Source organism: Balaenoptera physalus (genome assembly GCF_965194825.1).
Source record: "Balaenoptera physalus genome assembly, chromosome: 2".
Taxonomy (NCBI): Eukaryota; Metazoa; Chordata; class Mammalia; order Artiodactyla; family Balaenopteridae; genus Balaenoptera; species Balaenoptera physalus.
The window spans coordinates 24,576,946-24,601,450 of NC_138883.1; the positions used below are offsets into that span (position 1 = coordinate 24,576,946).

General features: G+C 40.5%; 1 protein-coding gene across 17 annotated transcripts in view; it reads right to left on the bottom strand.

Moving 5' to 3' along the window:
* Window positions 1-24,505, bottom strand: part of NRXN3 (neurexin 3) — a 1,702,647-nt gene that overhangs the window by 1,204,327 nt on the left and 473,815 nt on the right. For all 17 annotated transcript variants that reach the window (XR_014260952.1, XR_014260953.1, XM_082451199.1 and 14 more), the window contains one exon: window positions 19,320-19,481. Coding sequence is in view for 15 of the 17 variants with exons in the window: in XM_082451199.1 (XP_082307325.1) it covers window positions 19,320-19,481 (162 nt within the window). In the remaining 2 variants the exon portion in view is untranslated. The remainder of the gene's footprint in view (window positions 1-19,319; window positions 19,482-24,505) is intronic.

Genomic DNA, 24,505 nt, shown 5'->3' on the forward strand with positions numbered 1-24,505 from the left:
TATCCCCAAAGTTTTACTGTTCTACAATTACGGCTTTCAAATTTTATTATAACAAATAGATGTTGAGCCCCTCCAGCCCACAACTTCAGTAAAATCTAATGATAGAGCTAATCAATTGGGGGAAGGAGAATATAACTACAAAACATGAATCACTGAAAGATTATATAAAAATGCATTTCTAAAAAATGTACTACAACTCAAAATATAAGCCTACAAAATATAAGATTTCTTATACATACTTTACTTAATGAATACTGAAGAAAAGTTAGGAATTATCTCCTGGGATGTTGTTTCAACATTTATGTTTCTTATATCTTTAGCTTCTCCATTTCTACTGGCTTTTTGCCTCTGAACTTCAAAACAATTAAGTTTCTCTGATTCAAAAGCAAAATAAAATTACCCATGACCTCTGAATTCTCAGCTACAATGGCCCTTTCAGTTCTCAACTTACTGGTGCTCTCTTTGGCACTAAGCCCTGGAAACTTTCTACTTTCTTGCCTTCCGTGATACCACTTTCTCAGATTCTCCTCCTACCTCCCTGATTTTTTCCTTTTAAACCTACTCTTCTTTTAAATATTAGTGACTCTCAGGATTCTTTTATTTTTTTAAACCATTGTTCTATAGGATGTGCTTTCTTACCTGGGTTCATCAATTTTAAATAACTTAACAATATTTCCTTATATTCTTATTACAGTTACAGCTCCAACTATCTGAACTTGACTCTGAACTCCAGATAACACAAGCACCTCCAACACAACACATTCAACACTAAACTTAGCATTTTCTCCATTAAGCTTGCCTCTCCTCCAGTAGCTCTATTATTCCATTAATGTCACCAAGCCAGAAACTTGTGACCTCTCTCTACCCTTACCCTCAACGTCCAATCAAGTTGAGAAGTCTTACTAACTGCTTCCTCGCTGCTCTTCTCATTTCTAGTTTCACCCACATACAGAATAATATCCTAGCTCCAGTACATACTCACAGCTCCTACCTAATCTCACATCACCCAGCCACACTGAGCTCTGTTTCTAGGAGATGAGTTAGCACATGTGAAATACTAAGAAGAGTTCCTGGCATACAGTAAGTGCTCACTAAATGTTAGTTGCTATAATTATTATTACTACCACCACCACTCCCACTCCCTTTATTCTTATTATTAGTTTCCCGCACTCACCACACTATTTCACATGTTTCACATTTTTATGTCTTTGCTGATGCTATTCCCTCTTCCTGGAGTTGTTCTATTTACCTAACTCCTCACTCAAAAAAAACAAAAAAAACAAACAAGCAAAAAAAACCTTCATAATCTTTCTCCTTCAAGAAACCATCTCTAATATCTCAGGTCAGGCTAACTGCCCATATTTTAAGCTTTACGATAAACCTATGAAAACTTTGACCATGTACCTTAATATACTGTAATTATCTGGTTTTGTTTACCATGTCACCTAGAGCAGGGGACAGTAAACTACAGTCCTAGGGCCAAATCCAACCTACTTTCTACTTTCTTATGTAAATAAAGTTTACTGGAACACAGACTTACCCATTTGTTTACATATTATTTGTGGCTGCTTTCCTGGTATAAAGGCAGAATTCGGTAGTTGTGACAGAGACCCTATGGCCCACAAAACCATATCTATACTATCTATTTACTATTTATTATCTGGTCCAGAATTTCTCAATCTTAGCACTATTGAGATTTGGGGTTGGATAATTCTTTGCCATAGAGAGACTGTCCTATGCATGGTAGGATGGACAGCGACAGCCTTGGCCTCTACCCACTAAACGCCAGGAGCATTCCTACCCCGTCACTTCACTACCCCTTTGCTTCACTCCATCTACCCACCCCCAACTCCAGTCTTAACAACCAAAAATATCTCCAGACACTGCCAAATGTTCCCTGAGGTCAAAACTGTCCCCATTTGAGAGCCACTAACCTGGCCCTTTACAAAAAAAAGTTGCCAATCCCTGAACTATAAGATCTTCCAAGGAAGGAACTGTACCCAGTTCACTTTGTATTCCAGACACTATACTTGGAACGTAATAGAAGCTCATTAAATCAATCATTTAAAGGTAATTGGGGGATTTTAAGACATTTCAAAGCAATTTATAATTTATAAGAATTTTAGACTTGAAAGCAACATTGGCGGCCATCAAGCTAATACATGATGTTATAAGTTTTATTTCCTTTAGCATTTTAAACATCAACTTTCAGAACTGTTTCATTTAAAATATCTGTGAACAAAAAGTATGCTAACACCATCACAACACGATTTGATTACCAGGAATTTAAAAAATATGAAATCACTGAATTCGTATTTCATGGATGCACATACCTTTCATTCATCCATGAATGAAGTTTTTTTACTGTCTATAAAGAAGAAATTACAATTTTCATTTTGCAGATGGGATCATCTCAATTGGGGTCAAACTATGGTATGGAGAAACAGCAACTTCCTTACCAAGTCAACCAAGAAATTCATTCGAGGGATATAAATTACTTTCTACTCCCTTTAATTAATAAACCTATGGTATAAACAGCATTGCTGAAACTACAAAAACCTCTCTGCCGCAAAGGGATTATATGTCTGCCAGAAAAGCTAACAAACAAATGCAGGTCATTTTTTTTTTTTCTTTTTTATTTTTTTAAAGACACCAATTGTACTTGAACATTTGTTACCTTTTCTTTTAAATTAATTAATTAATTTACTTATTTTTGGCTGTGTTGGGTCTTTGCTTCTGTGCGAGGGCTTTCTCTAGTTGTGGCAAGCGGGGGCCACTCTTCATCGCGGTGCACAGGCCTCTCACTATCGCGGCCTCTCTTGTTGCAGAGCACAGGCTCCAGACACACAGGCTCAGTAGTTGTGGCTCACGGGCCTAGCTGCTCCACGGCATGTGGGATCTTCCCAGACCAGGGCTCGAACCCGTGTCCCCTGCATTAGCAGGCAGATTCTCAACCACTGCGCCACCAGGGAAGCCCCCAATGCAGGTCATTTTAAGGACCAAATAAATGGCAAGAATAGCCAATATTTACTAAGCACTTACCATGTGCTGGTATTGCATCATTTCATTTGATTCTCATAAAAATTCTATGAGGTAGGTACTATTAAGAAACCCATTTTATGGCCATCATTAAAAAGTCTAAAAATAACAAATGCTGGAGAGGGTGTGGAAAAAAGGGAACCCTCCTACACTGTTGGTGGGAATGTAAATTGGTAGAGCAACTATGGAAAACAGTATGGAGGTTCTTTAAAAAACTAAAAATGAGGGGCTTCCCTGGTGGCGCAGTGGTTGAGAATCTGCCTGCTAATGCAGGGAACACGGGTTCGAGCCCTGGTCTGGGAGGATCCCACATGCCGCGGAGCGGCTGGGCCCGTGAGCCACAATTACTGAGCCTGTGTGTCTGGAGCCTGTGCTCCGCAACAAGAGAGGCCGCGATAGTGAGAGGCCTGCGCACCGCAATGAAGAGTGGCCCCCACTTGCCACAACTAGTGAAAGCCCTCGCACAGAAACGAAGACCCAACATAGCCATAAATTGAAAATAAATAAATAAATAAATAAAAATTTAAAAAAAAAAAACAAAAGTTTAAAAAAAAAAAAAAAAAAAAACTAAAAATGAGCTACCATATGATCCAACAATCCCACTTCTGGGCATATATCCAGAGAAAACTATAATTCAAAAAGGTACATGCACCCCAATGTTAATACCAGAGCTATTTATAATGACCAAGACACAGAAGCAACCTAAATGTTCATCAATAGATGAACAGAAAAAGAAGCTGCAGTATATATACACAATGGAATACTACTCAGCCATTAAAAAAGAATGAAACAATGCCATTTGCAGCAGCATGGCTGGACATAGAGATTATCATACTAAGTGAAGTAAGTCAAAAAGAGAAAGACAAATACTATATGTTATCACTTATACGTGGAATCTAAAATACGACACAATGAACTTATTTACAAAAAAGAAACATACAGACATAGAAAACAAACTTATGGTTACCAAAGGGGAAAGGGGGTGGGGGAGGGATAAATTAGGAGTTTGGGATTAACAGATACAACTACTATATATAAAATAGACGAACAACAAGAACTATATTCACTATCCTGTAATAAACCACAATGGAAAAGAATATGAAAAAGAATACACACACACATATATAATATATACATACAAAACTGAATCACTTTGCTGTACACCAGAAACTAACACGACATTGTAAATCAACTATACTTCAATTTAAAAAAAAAAGAAATCCATTTTATAGATGAAGAAACTGAGTTTCAGAGAAGCTGACTGATTTGTCCGAGGGCATGCAGATAGTAAGTGGCAGAACAAAAATTTAAGCCTGGAAGTCTGCCTCCAAAATCTGAGCTCCCACACAACATACCATATAAACATGCTTGGAATTCAGAAATGAGAAAGACCACTGCTAACCAGGGTGATGGGTCAAGCAGGCAACCATGAGATGAGTCCTGGAAGAATGGGCAAGAGTCACATGGCAGAGAGAAAGGGTGAAATCCTTGGCTGGGATATCCAGAGAAAGAAGTTTTAGAAGCAAGAACTCAAAACATATATTTAGAATAAGATGAAATAGCCACTCTGGTTAAATAGAGAGAGGAAGTATGAGGAAGAGGGGACAAAGTTGAAGCCAAACTACGGAAGGCCATGAGTGGGCGGCTGAAGAACACATGCTCTTGGTGGGCACTGGATGTTACTGAAAAGCAGCACGGAAGGCAAGGTGGGGCAGAATGCAGACTATAGAGACAGGCAGAGAGAATGGAGGTGGGAAAACTCGTTATGACACCACCACAACAGGTGAGGGCAGAGGGGGAGGAGAGAGCCGGCTGTCCAGAAAGGAAAGAAATGAATGAGAAATACAACAAGGGGATTGCCAATGGGATTTTGGGCTGATGCGATGAGGGCAGAGGGGAAGAAGGGGAATGAGAAGGGAAGATCAGAGCTCACGCTGAGGTTTCCAACTTGAGTGAATGCGTGATGACAGTAGCGTCAGCTGTTCTAAACCTACTGGATTATACAGAACCATGCATTCTTCTCACACTTGACGCACCGCCCCGCCTCTGTTCTAGACAGATATGGATCATTCCATGTGAGTTTTCTCATCATTCCTTTCTCAGACCTCTAAACCATTCTGGGTTTTGTCTCCTTTCCTACCATCTCTGGGAAAGAAGTATTCTTTCTCTCCCTGAGTTTAAGAAGGTACCGGTCAAGGGAAGGATTTCATGTAAGGACAGGCTAGACTAGCACATGTTTGTAGCCTGCAAAGGAAAAACAAATAGAGAGGCAAGGATCTAAGGTGCAAGACAGCGTGGGGATAATTGAAGAGTAGGTGCCAGGAGGTGACAGGAGAGAAGGAGATGCTCAGCAGAGTTGAGCAGGTGAGCTTAGAAACCTGGAGGGACACCTCGTCCTCTGGAATAAAGGGAGAGAAAAAGTCAACCTAGATAGGAGACAAACAGCAAATGAAGACTCCAAGGTGGAGGTAAGCTTGATATGTTGATATTGCCTAACTTGGACCTTTTAAGACAAGCCGGATGTCTAAGCACAAACATTTTTTCCTCTCACCGCCCCCCCCCTCACTGAGCCACAGCCACAATGGTCTCCTTACCATTTCTTTTTTTAAAATTGAAGTATAGTTGATTTACAATACTATTTTAGTTTTGGGTGTACAGCATAGTGATTCAATATTTTTACAGATTATACTCCACTGAAAGTCATTATAAGAGAATGGCTGTAATTCTCCCTGTGCTATACAACATATCCTTGTTGCATATCTATTTTATACTGAGTAGTTTGTATCTTTTAAGCCCATACCCCTAACTTGCCCCTCCCCCCGCCCCACTCCCCTCTGGTAACCACTAGCTTGTTTTCTACATCAGTCTCCTTGCCATGTCTTGAACATGTCAAGCTTTCCCTTGCCTGGGGTCCTTTTCATCCTTGCAGCTTCCTTGGATTGGAAGAGCCTCTCCCAGATCTTTGTGCAGTTGACTCTTTCTTGCATCTTAGGTCCCAGCTTAATTATCACCTCCTCAGAGAGCCCTTCCCTGACCACTCGGTCTAATAATGGAGACCCAACCTCCTTGCCACTCACTACCCCGTTATTCTCTTTTACTTCCTTCATACCACATATCATTATTTCAAAGTATCTTAATTAGGTCTTTACACATTTGCTATTAGTCTCCTTCAACCATAATATTAATTCCATAAGCTCAGGGACCCTATATATGGTCTCATTCGCCACATACTCCAACACTTAGAGCAGATCTGATAGCAGAGTAGTCACTCCACGAATATACACTGCACTCATGAATAAGTCAATGAATGATATGCTGTTGAGAAAATGGATACAGGCAGAAATGGAAATTTAAAGCAATAGTTTTATTACTGATATTCACAAATATTTATTAATTTTTTGAAGAATATTTTCCATATGCTCATGTGCCAGGACTTATGCAACTCTAAAGGGAGTACTCAATCTGTAGAAATCCTAGTCCCTGCTTCCAGAAGCCCATACTATTAGGGAAACATATGAGCACAGATCATTAAAATACAATGTACTATAAACTATAATAGCACTTATAATGCAATGCAGTTAAGAACTGAGAGCTGTGAGAGCATACAATAAAGTGCTCCTAACTTAAGCAAGGCAAAGCCAGAAGACAATTCTACTAAAGTGCTGAGGACAGGTGTGGCGCTTTGCTGGGTGGCTGCAACTGCAGAGGGTATGGAGTAACCATGAGGTAGAGAAGGTGGGACACACATACAACTCTCCCAAGAAGTTTTCCACTGAAATAATGAATGAACTAAGATGCAAATTCATCAGGAAACAGAATCAAGAAAATTATTTTGAGCATGTGTCTAGTTTGAGGGAATAGAAAAGAGGTGAAGAGAAAATCTAAGGTAACCGAAAACGGAGGGATTCCTTAAAGGGGCTAAATCTCAGAAGAGGCAAAAGAGAATAGCAGTTACACTCAGAGAAGAGGAGGAGAGCTCATCCTGTAAGACAGAAGAAGAGAAGGTAGCAATAACTATCTTTGAAGGTAAATCTAAAAGTGGAGGGAGAGGAGTTTTAGCAAGCATAAGCTAAAGATTTTCTATTTTCTCCATGAAGCATGAGATCGACCATCTGCCAATACTGGCTGCTGAGGGAGAAGCTGGGGGAAAGGGAAGGAGGAGAATTTTACTGGTTGATAATTGGTGTGCAATGTTGCTGCCCAACGCTACATCTTCACTGATTTTCAAAGCGAAAAATGTGTCCTTCTATCTCTCTTGAAATTCATGCAGAAACTAGTCGTGGCATACTGTCCACATGGGGGGATGGAATACAAGGTTACAAAAGCACATAACGCTAATGTCAGAGTCGTTCTGGCATTTGCAAAGCAATTTTAAAAAACATTAGCTAATTAATTAGCTCAATGATGACTTTAACCCTGTAGGTATATGTGTACAAGGACTACTTTTTCTGTCTCCTTTGAGGCATTTGAAGACACAAGAGACTTTGTCTCAGTGGGAATGCTGTGGTAGATTACATTTGCTGTAAATAAGCAACATTTTTAGAAAGCAATGAGTTCCACTGAATTTATCCTGAAGAGAAAACAAATGGCAAAGCTAAATGAGAGACTCCCAGAATCAGACTGAAAATTCACCAGAAGCCCAAAAAGCTCCTCATTCTGGCTTTCTGAGGATATTGGAGGCAAATAGCTCCAACTTCACAGAAAATATTGGGCAGGAACAAAAGTACAGATGTGCTGCCCATCTCAAGAAAAAGGTGTTCCACTGCTTGGCGTTTATACCAAGAGGAGCTACTGCCTACTCGGGTCCCATAATAAAAATCATTTCTCCATTAACAGGTTGAGCAATATGAGTTTGCCCAGAGTCGGAAATCAAGCAAAAGCTGCCTTCCTCTCAGAACAACCAACGGCAAGGTGAAAGAAATACGTAACTGTATCCAGTCTCCCAGCAGGACATTTTTTGCCTGATTAAATGACCTCTCCTCTGAAGTGAAGCCTCTAAATAGTAGTGAGAGACCATTCCCTAGAGTGGGTTTAACCACAGAATTACCAACCTTTTCCTGAAAAGCTTTTTCCTTTTCTTCTTCACCAAGTCTTTCGATTGAGTTGGTAGAGATGGCAGCAGGAGTCACGACGGCAACAGTATTTAGAGCTCAGCTCCAATCTTTGCTAACTGAGTGGCCCTGGGCAAGACGCCCACTATCTTTACATTCAAATTAGTAATGATAACAGAATCCACCTCATAAGTTTGTTTTGAGAATTAAATTAGGGAATACATACGAAGCACTTAGCCACAGAGACATACTTTGCATGCATCCACACTGTTAAGTGCTCAATAACTGGTAGTCTTTATTGTTGTTATTATGATTATAATTGCTGTGGTTATCATGGTTTTGGAGATGATGCCAGTGAAGGTCTGAGGAAAGAGAAATAATTATAAATGACTAATAAGTGATGACAGTGGCTGGGAACCTCAAATCCTACTGCAAGGGCAACTCTGTGAGTCTCGGTGGGACATGTGTAGTCAACTTATTTGGAGATTAATCAGGAAAGTCGTCAACACAATGAACCTGGTCTAATTAATAAGTCCCATTCTTTCTTTTCAGAAGGCTCATTCACTATAGAGCTATAGGATCTTATGTGGGTTTTTTTTCTCCCCAGCTTTATTGAGATATGATTGGCATATAACATTGTAAGTTTAAGATATATAATGTGATAATTTGATACATATATTGTCATACTGAGTGAAGTAAGTCAGACAGAGAAAGACAAATTATGATATCGCTTATATGTGGAATGTACAATGGTACAAATGAACCTATTTACAAAACAGAAATAGAGTCACAGATGTAGAAAATAAACTTATGGTTACCAAAGGGGAAAGGGGGGGAGGGATAAATTGGAAGATTGGGTTTGACATATACACACTACTATATATAAAATAGATAACTAATAAGAACCTACTGTATAGCACAGGGACCTCTACTCAATACTCTGTAATGACCTATATGGGAATAGAATCTGAAAAAAAAGAATGGAGTATGTATATGTATAGGATCTTATGTTTAGAAGGAAGCTAGAAAATCAAGGCTGTCTACTCATTTGACGCTATAATCTCTTCTACAGCCTCAGCAAGATAGTTGCCCAGACTCTGCTTGGATGCCTTGAGTGACAGAGAATACATTATTTTAAAGGCAACTTTGGACAGCTCTCATTGAAATGTTTTCCTTGTATTTAGTACCCAGCTTCCACTCATTTGCCCCGGTTCTTCTTCCTGAAGATATATGAACCACGTTTAAATCCACTTCATAAGACAGTCCTTCACATATGAAGACAACTCTCAACCCATGAGCTCAGGCATCTTTCCCTCAGGTTAAACATTCCTGGATCCATCAGTCAACTCTTTTTATGTCAGACTCTTGAGCACACTGCTATCTTTTTCATAGCTCAGCTCTAAACATGTTCTGTCAACTAGTCAGCTAACCTTTTAAGCACGTATCATCCAGAACTGAAGAGAAATATTCCCAGTAACGAGATTATCACACAGTGGTGATGATGATGATGTTGATAAACACAATTTACCAAGCATTTTCTATATGCCAGGCATTGTTCTAAGGGTTTTAAAATTATTATCTCAGTTAATACTCACAACAACCATATCAAGTAGGTATAATTATTCTACCCATTTAATAAATAAGCAAAGTGAGGTACAGAGAGGGTTAAGTAACTTGCCCAGCATTCCACAGATAGTGGGAATAGAGGTGGGTTTTGCAGCCAAGAACTCTAGCTCCAGAGCGTACTATTTTCGCCAATAAATTACACTGTAGAACTGTCACCTCCTTTGTTTTCATACCTTTATTAATTCAGTCTCAGAACATTAAGGCACATAATCTCTATCATTCTCAGCTCCCTGCCATTCACCAAGTTGAAGAGCACGCTCTCTTACCTTCCCTCAAGCCCCTAATAAGTGTCGAGCAAGACAAAGCATTAGACATTCACCAGAAACTTCCATGTAAGTCAAAATGGACCCATTTACCAGGACCCAGTGGTATATTTGAACAGATACTCCTTTACTGAATAGCTCTTACATCCAATCCCTTTTTCCCCATCTTGTGGATGAGGATATCACAAAGCATATTGCCAAATACCTTGCTGATATTTAGCTATCCTAGGCCCACGGTACTTTTCTGAGCTTTAAGTATAGTAAAAATATTGAATAATATGTGAGATTAGTTGCTTATATGGCTTGTTATTAGTGTTTTTAGTGAATGACTATGGTTCTCTTTTCTCTTCGGTGGGCTCACATCTTCTGTTAATGATGCAATCCAAAATCTTTCCCAGATGCCAATGAAGTTCGTAAGCCCATAACTTGCACTATCTACACTTTTTCCATCTTTAGTCATTACAAACCTCCCCCATTCTCTACAATTTCTCAAAAACCAACTGGATTTCAAAAATCTTATTTTCAAATTCTCTCTGTATCATTCATCTAAGTCAAGAAATTTGAATTAATGCAGACCAATTAGGTGCTTTCTAACAGGCTCTGATATTAAATTTCCTAACTTTGTCTGTCTTTTCCTGGCCAAAGACCTATTTTCTTGTCAGAGAAGACAGGGGTAAAACAGGAGTGAGGAATTCTTTCACATCATTTAGGGCTCTGTTGCAAATGACAGAAAATCTAGCTCATGCTGGCTTAGACAGAAGAAGGAATGTAATCAATCATGGCTGGAAAGCCAGAGGTAGTCTAGCTGGAAGAATGTTTGATCCAGGGCCTTAAAATGTCACCAGAACCTAGTTTCTCCCCATATTTTAGCTCTGCTTTTCTCCATTCGAGCTTCATTTTTAGTCCCATTGTGGCGGCAAGATGGCGGCCAGAAGGTCAGTTTTATACCATCCCAAGTTGTAGCTCAAAGGAAGGAGAAGTACCCCCTACAAGATATAAACAGAGTCTTGAGACTGAATGTCACTGATCCAAACTGACATTAGGTGTGGATTAGGTGCCCAGCTATGAACAAAATAACCACAGCCAGAGTAATGGAAGTTCCTGATGGACTTAGAGCTCACATGCTCATCAGGTGAGCCAGGAATGGAGCCAATGCCACTAAATCACTGGACTGAGCATGAAGGAGAATAAAAATCAAGAAACAGTTATTGAATTAAGGGAAAATGAACACCAGATCTCTTAAAAAAATGTTTACCGTATCTTACTTCTCCATCAATAGCCCAACAATTATAAGTAGCAAACCATTCTTTAATATCTTCTTCTGGCATTAACTGAAGAACGTCTTTCTGTTTTTCATAGCCCTGCAATACTAAATATCCTGCGGCTTCAGCCCCCTTGATACTCTTCCTCAGGTACACACCACTTTCTTATAGCCACCCTGGGCTAAGTGCTCACACCTTGCCTCCTCTGTGAAATAAACCTCATATTCATCATACATCCCCAGTAGCTCAGGGCTTTGTCTCCTCTTCCTCTGTGACATCAAATGCCATTCTCTCCCCTGCCCATTTCAGCTCCTGGTAATCCAGAAGGTAATCTCTTTTCAAGAAGATCCAATTTATCCTCTTCAAAAATTTTCATTCTTAAACTGACTCACATGACATTGCCAATATCTGACTTTTTTTTTTTTTACCCAGAAAAATGGTAATTTCTATGGTCAACCCAATAGGCCTCTCCTGAGACACAGTTTCTCCTCCTTCTTGTCTTCTTCTGCTACATTCTTCCAATTTCCCAGATTCTGATTCATGTTTCTACTTTTTTCTACCTTGTTGGAACCTTGTCCCTCTTGGTCTCCTTTTTGTATTGGCCCTTCCATTCTGCCAAGGCATTCTTCCCTCCAAGCTCACACTGTGCTTTTCTGCATATCTTCCTAAGAATGGGGAAATAAATTCTGCATTGCTGTCCAACTTGTCTTTCTACATTAGAAGTATTCCACAGTAGTGTGTGTTCGGTTTGACAATGACAACGATCCTCATTTTACAGATCAAGACATGGGTGTTCAAAGAGGTTGTATGGTTTTCTAATTAGTACCAGAAATGCATCTGGTAGCCAGGTTCTAATTCAGTTGCTCTTTTTTAAGATAATTGGATTCTCCTAACTTCTGCAGTTTTTTAATTGCAGAAACAGCAAATAGCAGTAAGTGGTTCCTTAAACATACCTGATCAACTTGGTTTCATTTATTAACATAAATAGTAACATTAGCATTTGACAGTGCTTTACAGTTTATAAAGCACCTCCATTTTTTTTATCCCATTTGTTCCCAACATGAAAATGCCTGAAGTAAGTATTATTATCTGATGAAAAAACTGAGGCTAAGAGCATTCACATGGCTTGCTAAGAGTTTTGCAGCTGGTAATGAATGAGTCTAGGCAAGACTCAAACGCTGGACTTGTGCTTCCAAAGTCAACCCTCCTCTCATCTTCCATGTTGACCCTAAAACCCTCACTTGATCTTGCTCACCATGGGACCACACAGTATTCTCAAAGCTAGGAAAAAGGGAATTTTTAGGCCCAATGCCATGACCTAAATTTGCCTAGTTATGGACAGAGTGATTTATCCCCACCTGAGAAATCAGGAAGGACACCAAAACAAGAGCCTGAGAAGCACAGAGGCAGGAAAAATGAGAACAGGAGTAAAAAAAGTATAGTGAGTGAAAAAGAGGACAATACAAAAGAAAAACCAGAAGAGAAATTGTGATTGCATAACAGATAGCAGAAAAAACAGTGAGACAGGACAAAATAAGCATACATTTTTTTTAAAAAAAGCAACAACAAACACATTATCCTAAAGCCCGCAGGTGCCAGCAATTCAAATAAACATATAGCAATTAACAGAATTAACACAGCCTTAAATAGCTTGGCTCACCAGATGTGGACTCCTATCAGGGTTCTATAAAATGTAAAGTTATTACAGATTAAACTATTAATCATCTGTTCAGAGACTATCTCTGGCTGCAAAATCCCATTCGGTTTTAAATGGCTAATAATCACAAAGGGATGTGGATTGTAATGTGCACAATGATGTTCTACCCAATCCTTTTTCCTTTAAATATGTGTTCCACTCTCCCCGTTCTCCCGCTTTCCTTCCTCCCCACTAGAGATGTCATGAGAAAAGAAAGGTGGGATAGACCAGTCGGTCTCAGAGTTCTCAGCAGCAGGTGAGCTTCTCCATGGGCAATGGAGAGCCAAATGGAGAACCAACATGCCAGTGGAGAAGTAACAGATTGAGGGGAAAGGAAGATGGTGTAGAAAGAACCAAGTCAAACAACACAGAAGACGCCAACACATAGGAGGATATTGTGATGGGCTTTAGTCAGCTCCCTGGTCCTCATAATAGAGACACTATCCATGCAACTCAGCCTTGATTTGGCTTTCCTCTACTGCACTTTGCTTCATCCAACAATAGTAGCTCAGTAATGTCAAGGACAGAGGAAGGGAGAAATAAATGTCCTGACAAGGAGGGTCATTGGAAACTGAAATGGGAGTTAGAAGGAAGCACTTTTCTGCAGAAACCTGAAGATTGAGACAGACACTCTCCTGGCCCAGTGCTAAAGCCAATGGACCAGCCTTCCCAACTCTTCCTCGTCTCCCTAGGACAAAAAGATAAATCAAGTAGAAGTAGTAGATGGACTAACTTCAGTTCTCAAGGAATTTAAAGCCTGACGGACAAGCTGTCAATCTATGTCATTCTACTACTTCAGATCCTTCAATGGCTCTCCATTACCTAAAGTCCAAGGGTAGAGTGTGATATAAAGCTCTCTATGACCTTGCCCCTACCTAACTTTTCAGATACATTTTCAGAACTCCTGATCTTATATTTTGTGCCCTGACATTGGCAAACTGTTTGTAAGTTCCTCACCCAGACACCACGACGTGCCCTGTCTCTGGGCCCTTGCTCATGCTGCCCCATCACCCCAGAGCACCACTTCTTCCCTGTTCATTTCTATCCATCTTCAAGCCTCCCTTGGGCATCATCTCCTCCACAGCGTTTTCCTGAACCCCGTGATATACTAAGTCCTTCTCCTCAGCAGCCCCACCTCACCTGTGAATGCCTCTTTTTTTGCGCATTAACTGCTTTTCCTTGAAATTATATTTGTGTGTCCCCCACTAACTGTGAGGTCCTCTGAGGCAAGAACTGTGTCTGATTCATCTTTGTGTCTTAGCACAGTCCTTGGCATACTGTATTTTTTCAGCATATACCTGTGGATCTAAATTCCGCCAGATTTTAGAGCTCCATGAGGTTAGCTCAGTAATGAATTAATTTATTTATTTGTTCCAGACATGCTTATTGAGTGTATTATTTTATGCCAGGAACTCTTCTAGGTGCTGGGGAAACACCTGTGAACAGATGAGGCCTTTGTCCTCAGGGAGCTTACATTTTCGTAGAAGGGAGATTGACAGTTGTCAAATAAACCAGTGTCCAAAGGAAACAGACTAGGTAATGACTGAGGGTGGGTAGGATGGGTTATCCCTATTTCAGTGAAGATGAGAGAATTTTAGTAAGGCAAACCTCAGAATAAAGTTGTTTTTTCCCCCAGATAGTGATTTGGTAATATGGGGAATACAAACATACGCATGTGCTAATGTATATTCACTTACGCTTATATTTATTTCATAAACTGTTTTATAAGAATGATTACATGATCCTTAATCATAATTATTGTAGCAAAACATCATTGTATATTTATGTATGGTTTCACTTTTACGTATATTATTTTATTTGTTCTTAAGAACACAACAGAGGTCTTATTATCTCCATGTTATGGGTTAGTAAATTGAGGCTCAAATAAGATCGGTGGCTTATTCCAGGCCATATAGCCAGTAATAAAGCTGGTATTCCCAATCAGGTTTTCTGATTTTAAACCCAGTATTCTTTTCATTTATACTATGATGCCTCCTCAAAGCCTTTTCAATCCCGTTCTTCTCAGAGTGGGTTCCAATCCATTTCTTTTAGTCTTGCTGGGCCTTTTTATGTAATACTTCACTCATACCAGATAGCTGGGAGGTTCCTAAAAGATTCAACTATTGCCATGTCAGGATGTTCTTTAATGATCCCAAGAAAGTCACATTGTCAATAGTGCCTAAGAGCATTTATCTAAAAGCTATTTTTTAAACTTACAAACATGTGATTTCATTTGGCAAATATTTATTGAGCGCCCACTAGGTGCTAAGAACAATTCTAAGAGCTGGGGACACAACAAGAACAAAAATATGACAGACATGTTAAAACACAAAACCATAAAGAGGAACAAGGTGGGGATTTTTGTGATGCTTGAGTGGACACAAATATTGAATTGATAACTAGGGCATGCAGAGTACTTCAATGATTGGATGATAACGTGGACCCTCTCTGTCACGCTTTTACTCTGGTATCAAGTTAGGAGCTGTGCACACAGGTGAAATCCACAATCACTTTGACTCAAGAGTGGAGCCAGCAATATCACAAAAACAAACAACCCAATCCAAAAATGGGCAGAAGACGTAAATAGACATTTCTCCAAAGAAGATATACAGATGGCCAAAAACTACATGAAAAGATGCTCAACATCACAAATCATTAGAGGAATGAAAATCAAAACCACAATGAGGTATCACCTCACACCAGTCAGAATGGCCATCATCAAAAAAATCTATAAACAATAAATGCGGCAGAGGGTGTGGAGAAAAGGGAACCCTCCTACACTGTTGGTGGGAATGTAAATTGATACAGCCACTATGGAGAACAGTATGGAGGTTCCTTAAAAAACTAAAAATAGAACAACCATATGACCCAGCAATCCCACTACTGGGCATATACCCTGAGAAAACCATAATTCAAAAAGAGACATGTACCAAAATGTTCACTGTAGCTCTATTTACAATAGCCAGGACGTGGAAGCAGCCGAAGTGTCCATCGACAGATGAATGGATAAAGAAGATGTGGCACATATATACAATGGAATATTACTCAGCCATAAAAGGGAATGAAATTGAGTTATTTGTAGTGAGATGGATGGATCTAGAATCTGTCATACAGAGTGAAGTAAGTCAGAAAGAGAAAAACAAATACCGTATACTAACACATATATATGGAATCTAAAAAAAAAAAAATGGTTCTGAAGAACCTAGGGGCAGGACAGGAATAAAGACGCAGGCGTAGAGAATGGACTTGAGGACATGGGGAGGGGGAAGGGTAAGCTGGGATGAAGTGAGAGAGTGGCATGGACATATATACACCATCAAATGTAAAACAGATAGCTAGTGGGAAGCAGCCACACAGCACAGGGAGATCAGCTCGGTGCTTTGTGACCACCTAGAGGGGTGGGTTAAGGAGGGTGGGAGGGAGACACAGGAGGGAGGAGATATGGGGATATATGTATGCATATAGCTGATTCACTTTGTTGTACAGCAGAAACTAACACAACATTGTAAAGCATTTATACTCCAGTAAAGATGTGATAGATAGATAGATAAAAGAGTGGAGCCAGAACTTAACTTTCAGGTGTGAAGTAACTGTAGTTCCAAAGATAAAAACTATTTTGTGTCACACACAAAGTATCAACGATCTGGAAGAGAAATCCCATAGGGTCTTCACCATGTCCCCATTTTGAAAAAAATGAAACATAAAAGCACCCAGCTCAGCTTAAGGCAGCTTAGAGCCACAAATGGCCAGAGGTGACAGAAAAAGAAAGAAAGAGATAGAGAAGGGAAGAAGAAGTTGTAAAATAACTGCTGACTGTTCTAAGGGGAAATAGTTAAAGTGGGTAAGTGGGATTTATCAAGGAGGGAAGTCCCAACATAGCTGGAAGCTTTTACTGTTTACGAAATTGTCAAAGAGAAATGCCAGGAACAAGAGGAGAATTTCCTAGACTTTCCCACAGAAAAGTGAATTGTAATGATTAAATGGAAAGAAAGACTATGCCAGGATTTCATTAAACTCAAAGCTATCTGTTTAAAGCACTCAGACAAATGAGAAGGCCTCCCAACTCCCTTAGAAAGACCATACTATATACGTAAAGGAGAGATGGTGCAAAAGTTTATATTAAGTTCTTGTTTCGCCTACCACTTCCTTCACTGTTTTGGACTTTCTTTCTTTTAACTTGATCTGGATTTAAATTCTGCTTAGCTGCTAGCTAAGATATGTGCATATTTTTATTACTATTACTGTTATTTCTGTCATTGACACTGGTTTTCAGAACTGTCTTTAATTTTTAAGCTATTAAGTGCCACTTTTCACAGACTTGAAGCTGTCTGCTCTCCACCTGGACAGTGTAGTATGTGAGTACGTGTGTGTGTGTGCAGATTTTACTTACTTTAGGTTCTGCATGGATAAAATCATCAGAAATATCTTCATGTTTTTATGAGGCTTGTTTCAAAATATTCCGGGGCATCCTTCCTGATTGATAGATTTGCAGTTGGGAAATTGCTCCTTTGTCTCAAAATACATAAAGGAGAGATGGTTCAACATAACTGTGTGCAGGGGAAAATTTGTCCTACAGTCCACCCCTAGATCCAGTCCAGGAGAAACTCCAGGCTCAGGGCTGTTTCACGACAAAAATGGACCAGCTCTCCACAGCAATCAATGCCTCATTCATTCCTGGGCTACAAATGTGGAACAAGAATGCTCCTACCTATTTCTGATGAGAATGCAATTCCAATGGAGTGTGATTTAATGGTGTTTAAGAATCTTTCAGGGTTCATTAGACAGAGTAGTTTATACCGTTATTCTTTTCAAATAGGAGTAAATCCCAGGGAATAAGTGCGCTATGTCTACTGCAATTCTGTCAGGAATGACCTGTGGAGTCCCTGTAGCCAGCAGAAGCCTAGGTAATGTCCAGTAGAGAGAAGAAAACTCTCTAAGGCTTTTCTCCTGTCATTCTTCCTTCAGACCAAGAACAATACAAAGCTATAATTGGATTTTTCCCTCCTTTGTCATGTCTCTCCTTCCTCCCCCTTTCTCTCAATGCACACACGGTTTATTGCAGCAAGGCCCAGCTCAAATATCAATTCTTCTCCAATGCTGACTCCCACCTAAAATGTATCTGTTTCCTCAGCTCAATTAGATCACTTCATCTGTGGCACTGAACACATAGTGTCCTGAGCTATAATTGTTCCCTTACAGATCTCATCTCTCTTCCCAGATTATACAGTCTTCAAACACGGAGACCGTGGTTTGCAAAGAGCCATTAAGGTTAGTTACAGCACAAAAAAGGTACCCAATGATTACTTGATAAATGTCTCCATTCAATAAATAATTATTATGTACCTGCTCTATGCCAGGTATAACAGACGCAACTCCTGTCTAGACACAGCTCACAGCCGAGTGGTGTGAGTGAATGCATGTGCGATGCCATCTCATATGTAACTGATGTGCAACAGATTTCAAATAACCATAATAAGAATAAAACATGTGCCCTGAGAGGAGGCTCATAACATGTCACAAGGGATCTTTATCTACAAGAAAGAACACTGTTAGCTTCTCAAGGAATTTCCACAGGGAAATGGTATAGCTATCTTAGGCAATCAAGCTTAGTTTAGATTAAACAAAAAAGTGCAGTGCACTGCTCTGATGACACTGTGTGCTGAAAGAACTCCAGCAAATCAAGTCTGATTCTTTTTGCCTCAACAATTGACCTTAGAGATTGAACTTACACTTGACTGAAGCTCCTTTGCTCTCAGACAGAGGTCTCAACACATTAGCTACAACAGTAATAAATGAGTAATGGTAAAGCCCCACTGCTTTCTCACAGCTGCTAGTTCTCAGGGAGGAAAAAAAAAGGAAAAACGAGTCTTCTGGGCCTTAATATTATATTCTGAGAATTTTCCTTCATCTCAAATAATGAGACTCTTGGGAACACCAATCTTAGCAAAGGTAAAATAATACATATGTTATGTTTTAGACAAGACACACAACCACAAATTGAGCCACTTTTAGCTAAGGCTTCCCTACTTGCCAAGTCAAAAATACAAAATCAAACTTCACACAGGTCTAGTTCCTTGTGATTTCAAAGTCCTTTCGTCTGAGTTATTTCATTTAATTTATAAAGCATAGCTACCTGTGGATCAGGTTCCTCATTAGTTAGATGAGGAAACAGAACCACACGGTACTTAAGTGGCGAACTCTAGGTCCTCCAACCAGCTTAAACTGGGATCAAAACCTAGGGCCTCTACTTTTAAGTCCAGAGTCTTTTCTGCTACAACCTGTGGCCTCATAGAATAGATTAGAAGACAGATCCAGTCACTGAACTGAAAATTTCATTTGTTCTTAGACAGTCAGTGCATTAAATGGAATGGGTGAACCTTACCTCTTTAAGGCAGCCCATGAAGTTGTTGCTGACGGGTGAGCCTGGCAAGTCAGCGGTACTTGGGCTTCCTCCCACATAGAAGAAGTCATCTGAGCCCAGCATGGTGTAGTCCTCTTGAGTGTAGCCCGTCGTGGTAAGGATGCCATCCACAGAGATTGTCACCTGGTGGAGGGACATAGGGACAAAAAAAAAATCCCAACAATGACCTTACAGTCCTATCAAAATCCAGGGGCTTCCCCTACCTGTGGCATCACTTCCATTAAGATTTGGGTGAGGTATTCTTTCTAATTTGGATTGATTTTGGTATGTGCAGCCAAGTTCCATTTTCTGGTCTGCCTCCCTGTGGCCCAAGCCTCCAGTGTTTCTCTGCAGACTCCTGGGAGAGTTTTTTGGAACCGCCAAGCTGAGCAACTCGCTCTACCCATTGCCCTCTTCACTCAGTCAGGCTAGAAAATGGAACTATCCTCAGACGTCTCAGTTCATTGGTAAAATGATCATTTACTTTTGAAAGACTGTAATTTACAGTGGTCGTGAGAAACAGCAAAGGAGATGTTTGACAATGGGGTTTGTTAGGGGGTTGGTCTTTGGTTGTTGATGGTTTTTTTCTTTTTTCTTTTCTTTTTCTTTTTTTATTTGTTTCTTTTTGGGCTCACACCACGCTGACAAACATGCATTCAGGGAGGGAAGGAAAAAGGGTCTTGATTTTGATGAGTCATGGGTGATACATGCCACGGACTACCCAGGACACCAACCCCGGTCCTCCCTTGTCTGCCATCACCACCAGCCAGAGAAGAAATGATCCAAACCAAAAAAGGCAACGCTAACAAAAAGAAAGGAATGATGAGGCATAATAGCCAAAATAATAACAACGCCCACAGGAAATAAACAGCAGCCACACACCCAACATCCATGAAAGGAGCGGAGGGCACAGAGAAGAGATGGGGCCTCGAAGCGGGCACGCGCCGTACACTGACACACCCATGCGGAAATCATCTGGAGCCCAGAGAGAAGGCAGAAGAATAAAAGGGAGGGAAGTGGGACAAGGGTGAGGAGCGCTAAAGAAGAGAATCAAAATCCACTTCACACTTACATGCACTAAACCAACTGAAAAACAAGATGGGAGTGAAAAGAAGAAAACACACTCAAAACTGAAGGGTAGTCTTTCCCCTGCCTGCCACCTCCCTTACTAACAAAAAAAGAAAAGAAAAAGTCCAAACCCAACCCCAAAATATATGAAGGGTGAGAGGAGCATGAAGAAGCGTGGAGACAAAAAAGAGAGAGAGGAGAACGTGGAGTGGGGTTGATGACGGGTAGGTTGTTAGTACTGAGGAGGAAAATGAGGGAACAGATTCTGATGCCCATGGGGAAATTCACGAGACAGGAACATGCCATGCAGAGTTTGTACGGAGAACACAAATTGGCACAGCTCCCTTTGGCCAAGGTGGGAAGTAAGGTGAAAGGAGGGAAAGGAAGAATACAGGAAGTCGAGTACTTTCCTCCCCAGATCACCTGTGGCAGCCGTGGCCACACAAAAGGGAAAGAAAAAAGGGATTCGGGAGTGGGGAAGGGGGAAAAGAAAGGAGGACGAGTGAGGGGTAGGAAGACACGGAGAGAAGAAAGTCCTCAATAGAAATCTCTGTTGTCCCTAGTCTGTAACTTGGAACTTGCAAAATAAGAAAACAAAACAAAACGAATTTAGCTCAACAAAGAACATTTCTTTAAAAAAAACTTTTTTTTAGGAAAAAAAAATTACAAAGTAGAGAAAAGGAAAACTGTCCCAACCAAACTCATCCAAATATTGTCAGGACAGGTGCATCCCCTTCCATTTTCTTCTTAAAGAAAAAGAAAGGCTTGTATTTAATTCAACAAAAAATTTTAAAAGAAGAAACAACTCTAAAGAGGATAAAAGGGGGGTTTGGGGAGGAAAAGGGGGGGCAACACACGGCAAACCCAAAAAAAGAGACAATAAGAATGATATCTACCAGACAATGTAGTTTGTTTACCATAGCGTGTCCGATGCCTGAGTGCTTTGCGGAAAAGGGGGAAGAAAGGAAATTAAAAATTGTGAACAGAACGATTGTTAATTAAAAGAACTAAAAACAAAGATGAGTCGTTAGGGTGTTAGTACATTAGTCGGTTAGTAAAATGACACATTGCATGAATGATCTTGTGTTAGTTTTTCAAAAAAAAGGCACCCGACACAGAAAAAGAGAGTGGGGGAAGACAATGAGACCAAGACTCTATGGAAAACCTTGGCATCTGGGGCACAGCCAGGAAAGGAGGTGCAGCGCACCTTGTCGTTGTAACGCCCCTCTTCTCCCAGATACCAGTCAGACCAGACCTCACCCCAGTCAGAATTAGCATCATACTTACTTTCCAAGAGCTGTTCTGAAAGAACACCGCCCCGCTCCCTTCCCACCCTCTAGCACAAACACAACCCACCTGTCCTGAAAGAAAAGACCCCCAAGGTTTATCGTTCCACACGTAGATAAATAGAGAGAGCTGAAATGCCAATACTTTGGGGATTGTTTTTTTCACATCTGACTCTGATTACATGCATGGACAATCATGATTTTCTCCTAGGACAAAAAGATCTTAAAACATTTACAGGTCACATCTAGCATAGGAAGGCTACATATGTAGTTTACTCTGGGTTGCCATAGGTAATTTAAAGATCCACAACCCCCTTGATTTTGTGTGGATTTGTGCAGCAGGAGGGCAACTTTCTCCTCTTTCCTGTTCTCTCAGGTTAAAATAACTGTGTCGTTAGAATGCCTCAAAATAGTTGGAGTCTCCTTCACTAGCCAATACTGTTACTTTGTTCACCTTGCCAGAATGTCTCCTGTTAGAATCACTCTCCCCTCATTCCTCTTTAAGAATGCTTTTCAAGCTCGTAAGCAATTTCTTGCATGGATAGCAGAGAGGACTGGCAGGTTACACGTGATTAGAGAAGCCCCACAATTAGTCTTTTCTTCACTGTTTTCAAACGCTAAATTGCCAACACACCCTGAGCTGGGAGGCTGGAAGGCTAGAAGATGGGTAACCCCAGTTTTGTGTTTGCGGTTTGACTAAAGTGGCATATAAAGGTAAAGCACTTCCTGTGATGGCCATGACCTTGGACTCAGGTCCTGGTTATAATTTAGAACAGATAATCCACCTTCCCTCCATTAATCAGAACCCCCAAGGTCAGGTACCTGACCTTGGCCTGACTTGGCCCAAAAGCAGAACCGTAGCAGATGACCAAAAAGGAAGAAAGGGGGAAAGTTCTGCTCCATTTGGTAAGGAAACCCCAAGTAAGCTTTCCTCAGGTGAATCTTTACCACAGAAGCCATTTAACCTTACCAAAAGAGTAGGCGAGACTGCCATCAGCTTATTGTTAAATATTTATGAAGTGATTTACAGTTTAACTGAAATAGAAAGGGGCTTCCCACCCCTTCAAATGTATCCTAGGGAACTCAAAAAGACGTTATAAATGTACTTTTAATGGGAAAAATAATAATCTTAGCTGACTCAGGGTTGAAAGGATTGTATTTGCAAAATCAACTCTGCTCTTCTGAGATTTTTTCCTCTTTCAACAAATTGCATTTGGATGCAGAATTCAGTCCAGATTCCGATGAGGTCCAATTTTAGGTGCGCTTTCTCTACAAGATTCATACTCCTTCTGCCGAGAAATGCCCCCAACACCCTAGGGCCTCAGTAGCCTTGTCTTGGGAGCTCTACTTAGCTGCATCCATGGGGACAGACAGAGGCAGTCACCTTTGAAAGAATACTCAGCATGTAAATCATGTGCATGTCCCAGCGAGTCTAGCACCCAGACAGACCATGGATGAGCTCATAATCCTTCTGGAACATAAGGGGCTTTGCATATTTAGCCACCACACGTGGAGGATTGTAATCACCATCTCACAAATGGCAACTGTGGTGTGGAAAGGTTAAATGCTTTGTCCAAGGGCACAGAGAGGAGTCGGGTCTTAGAACTTGGAAGAGAAACCCTACAGTGTTGCCTTACCTCTGCTTGTTCAGACTAACTCAGCACAACCAATATTTGAATTACAGTTTGGTTCACCCCCATTTCAGTGTAAAGGACTGAATTAGGGCCCAACTCTATTTTAGAAAAGTGTTTTTAGTGGAAATGCAAGTGAGCCTTTTCCGGCTAATTGGAATCATTCTAGAACGGCAAAGAAGCATGTGGGGTGGGAGAGAGAGAGAGAAACAGATTGGCTGGGAGAACCACAACCTGATTCCGCTCCCCAGTACGTGAAAATCCCCCCTTAGCTGACTAATGCCAGAAGGGTATGACTGTGCAACTGCCAGTCAAAACCGACAAAAGGTCATATTCTACTTTTTGGTCTCGTCTCTGCTACTCAAACCTTTCAAGCCCTTATATGTTAGCAAATGAAAACTTGATGTGGGCTCTCTTGGTAGCTGAGGGGGGCCTTCCTGTAAGTACAGGTGGGGAATGATGAAAGGAAACGTCAGCAACAGGATTCTTTGGCCTTGCAGGAAAAACACAGGATGGTGATTCAAAAACGTTCGACCCGTGTGTGTGAGGATGACGGGGGATTCTAACTCTTAGGATATTGGCAGCTTCATCACAGATAGAACAGAATCTCCAGCCACGGGGCTTCCTTGACATGCTTAAGTGTGGAAATGGGTATTTCGAATATTGTGTGTTTCCAATGTGGAGGAGCCTTCTCCATTTACGGAGCGTTATTAAGGAGTTACACTTTTATCAAACAGAAAACATAGGCAAACACCTGTCAGTTCTCATGCTTTCATGTTTACATTAGAAGGCATTAAATCAATCACACTGCAGAAGCAAATTTGATAAGCACCTTCTGGAAATTTACATAATGCTTTCTGATTTAATAAAGGATGAATGCTGTCCAACTGGGTTTAATGACAAATTCACAAGTAGAAAAACCAAGTGAAAACAGAACCTGGAAAAGGCAGTCTCAGAACAGACCTTGACTTTTACAGGAAGTGGTTTTAATTTTTTCCTGATGTGGGCTGGCGAGGTATTATTATTGTTGTTATTGTTATCACTATTATTAGTTATGAAACGGAAAACAACTTCACTGGGCTAAGGCTTTCTGAGAGCATTGTCACCTGACGGAGTTGCCTGCTTAGAATCAGCAAGCGATGGGAGTTCTCAAGCACGGACAGAACCAGGAAAGGTTGCTCCA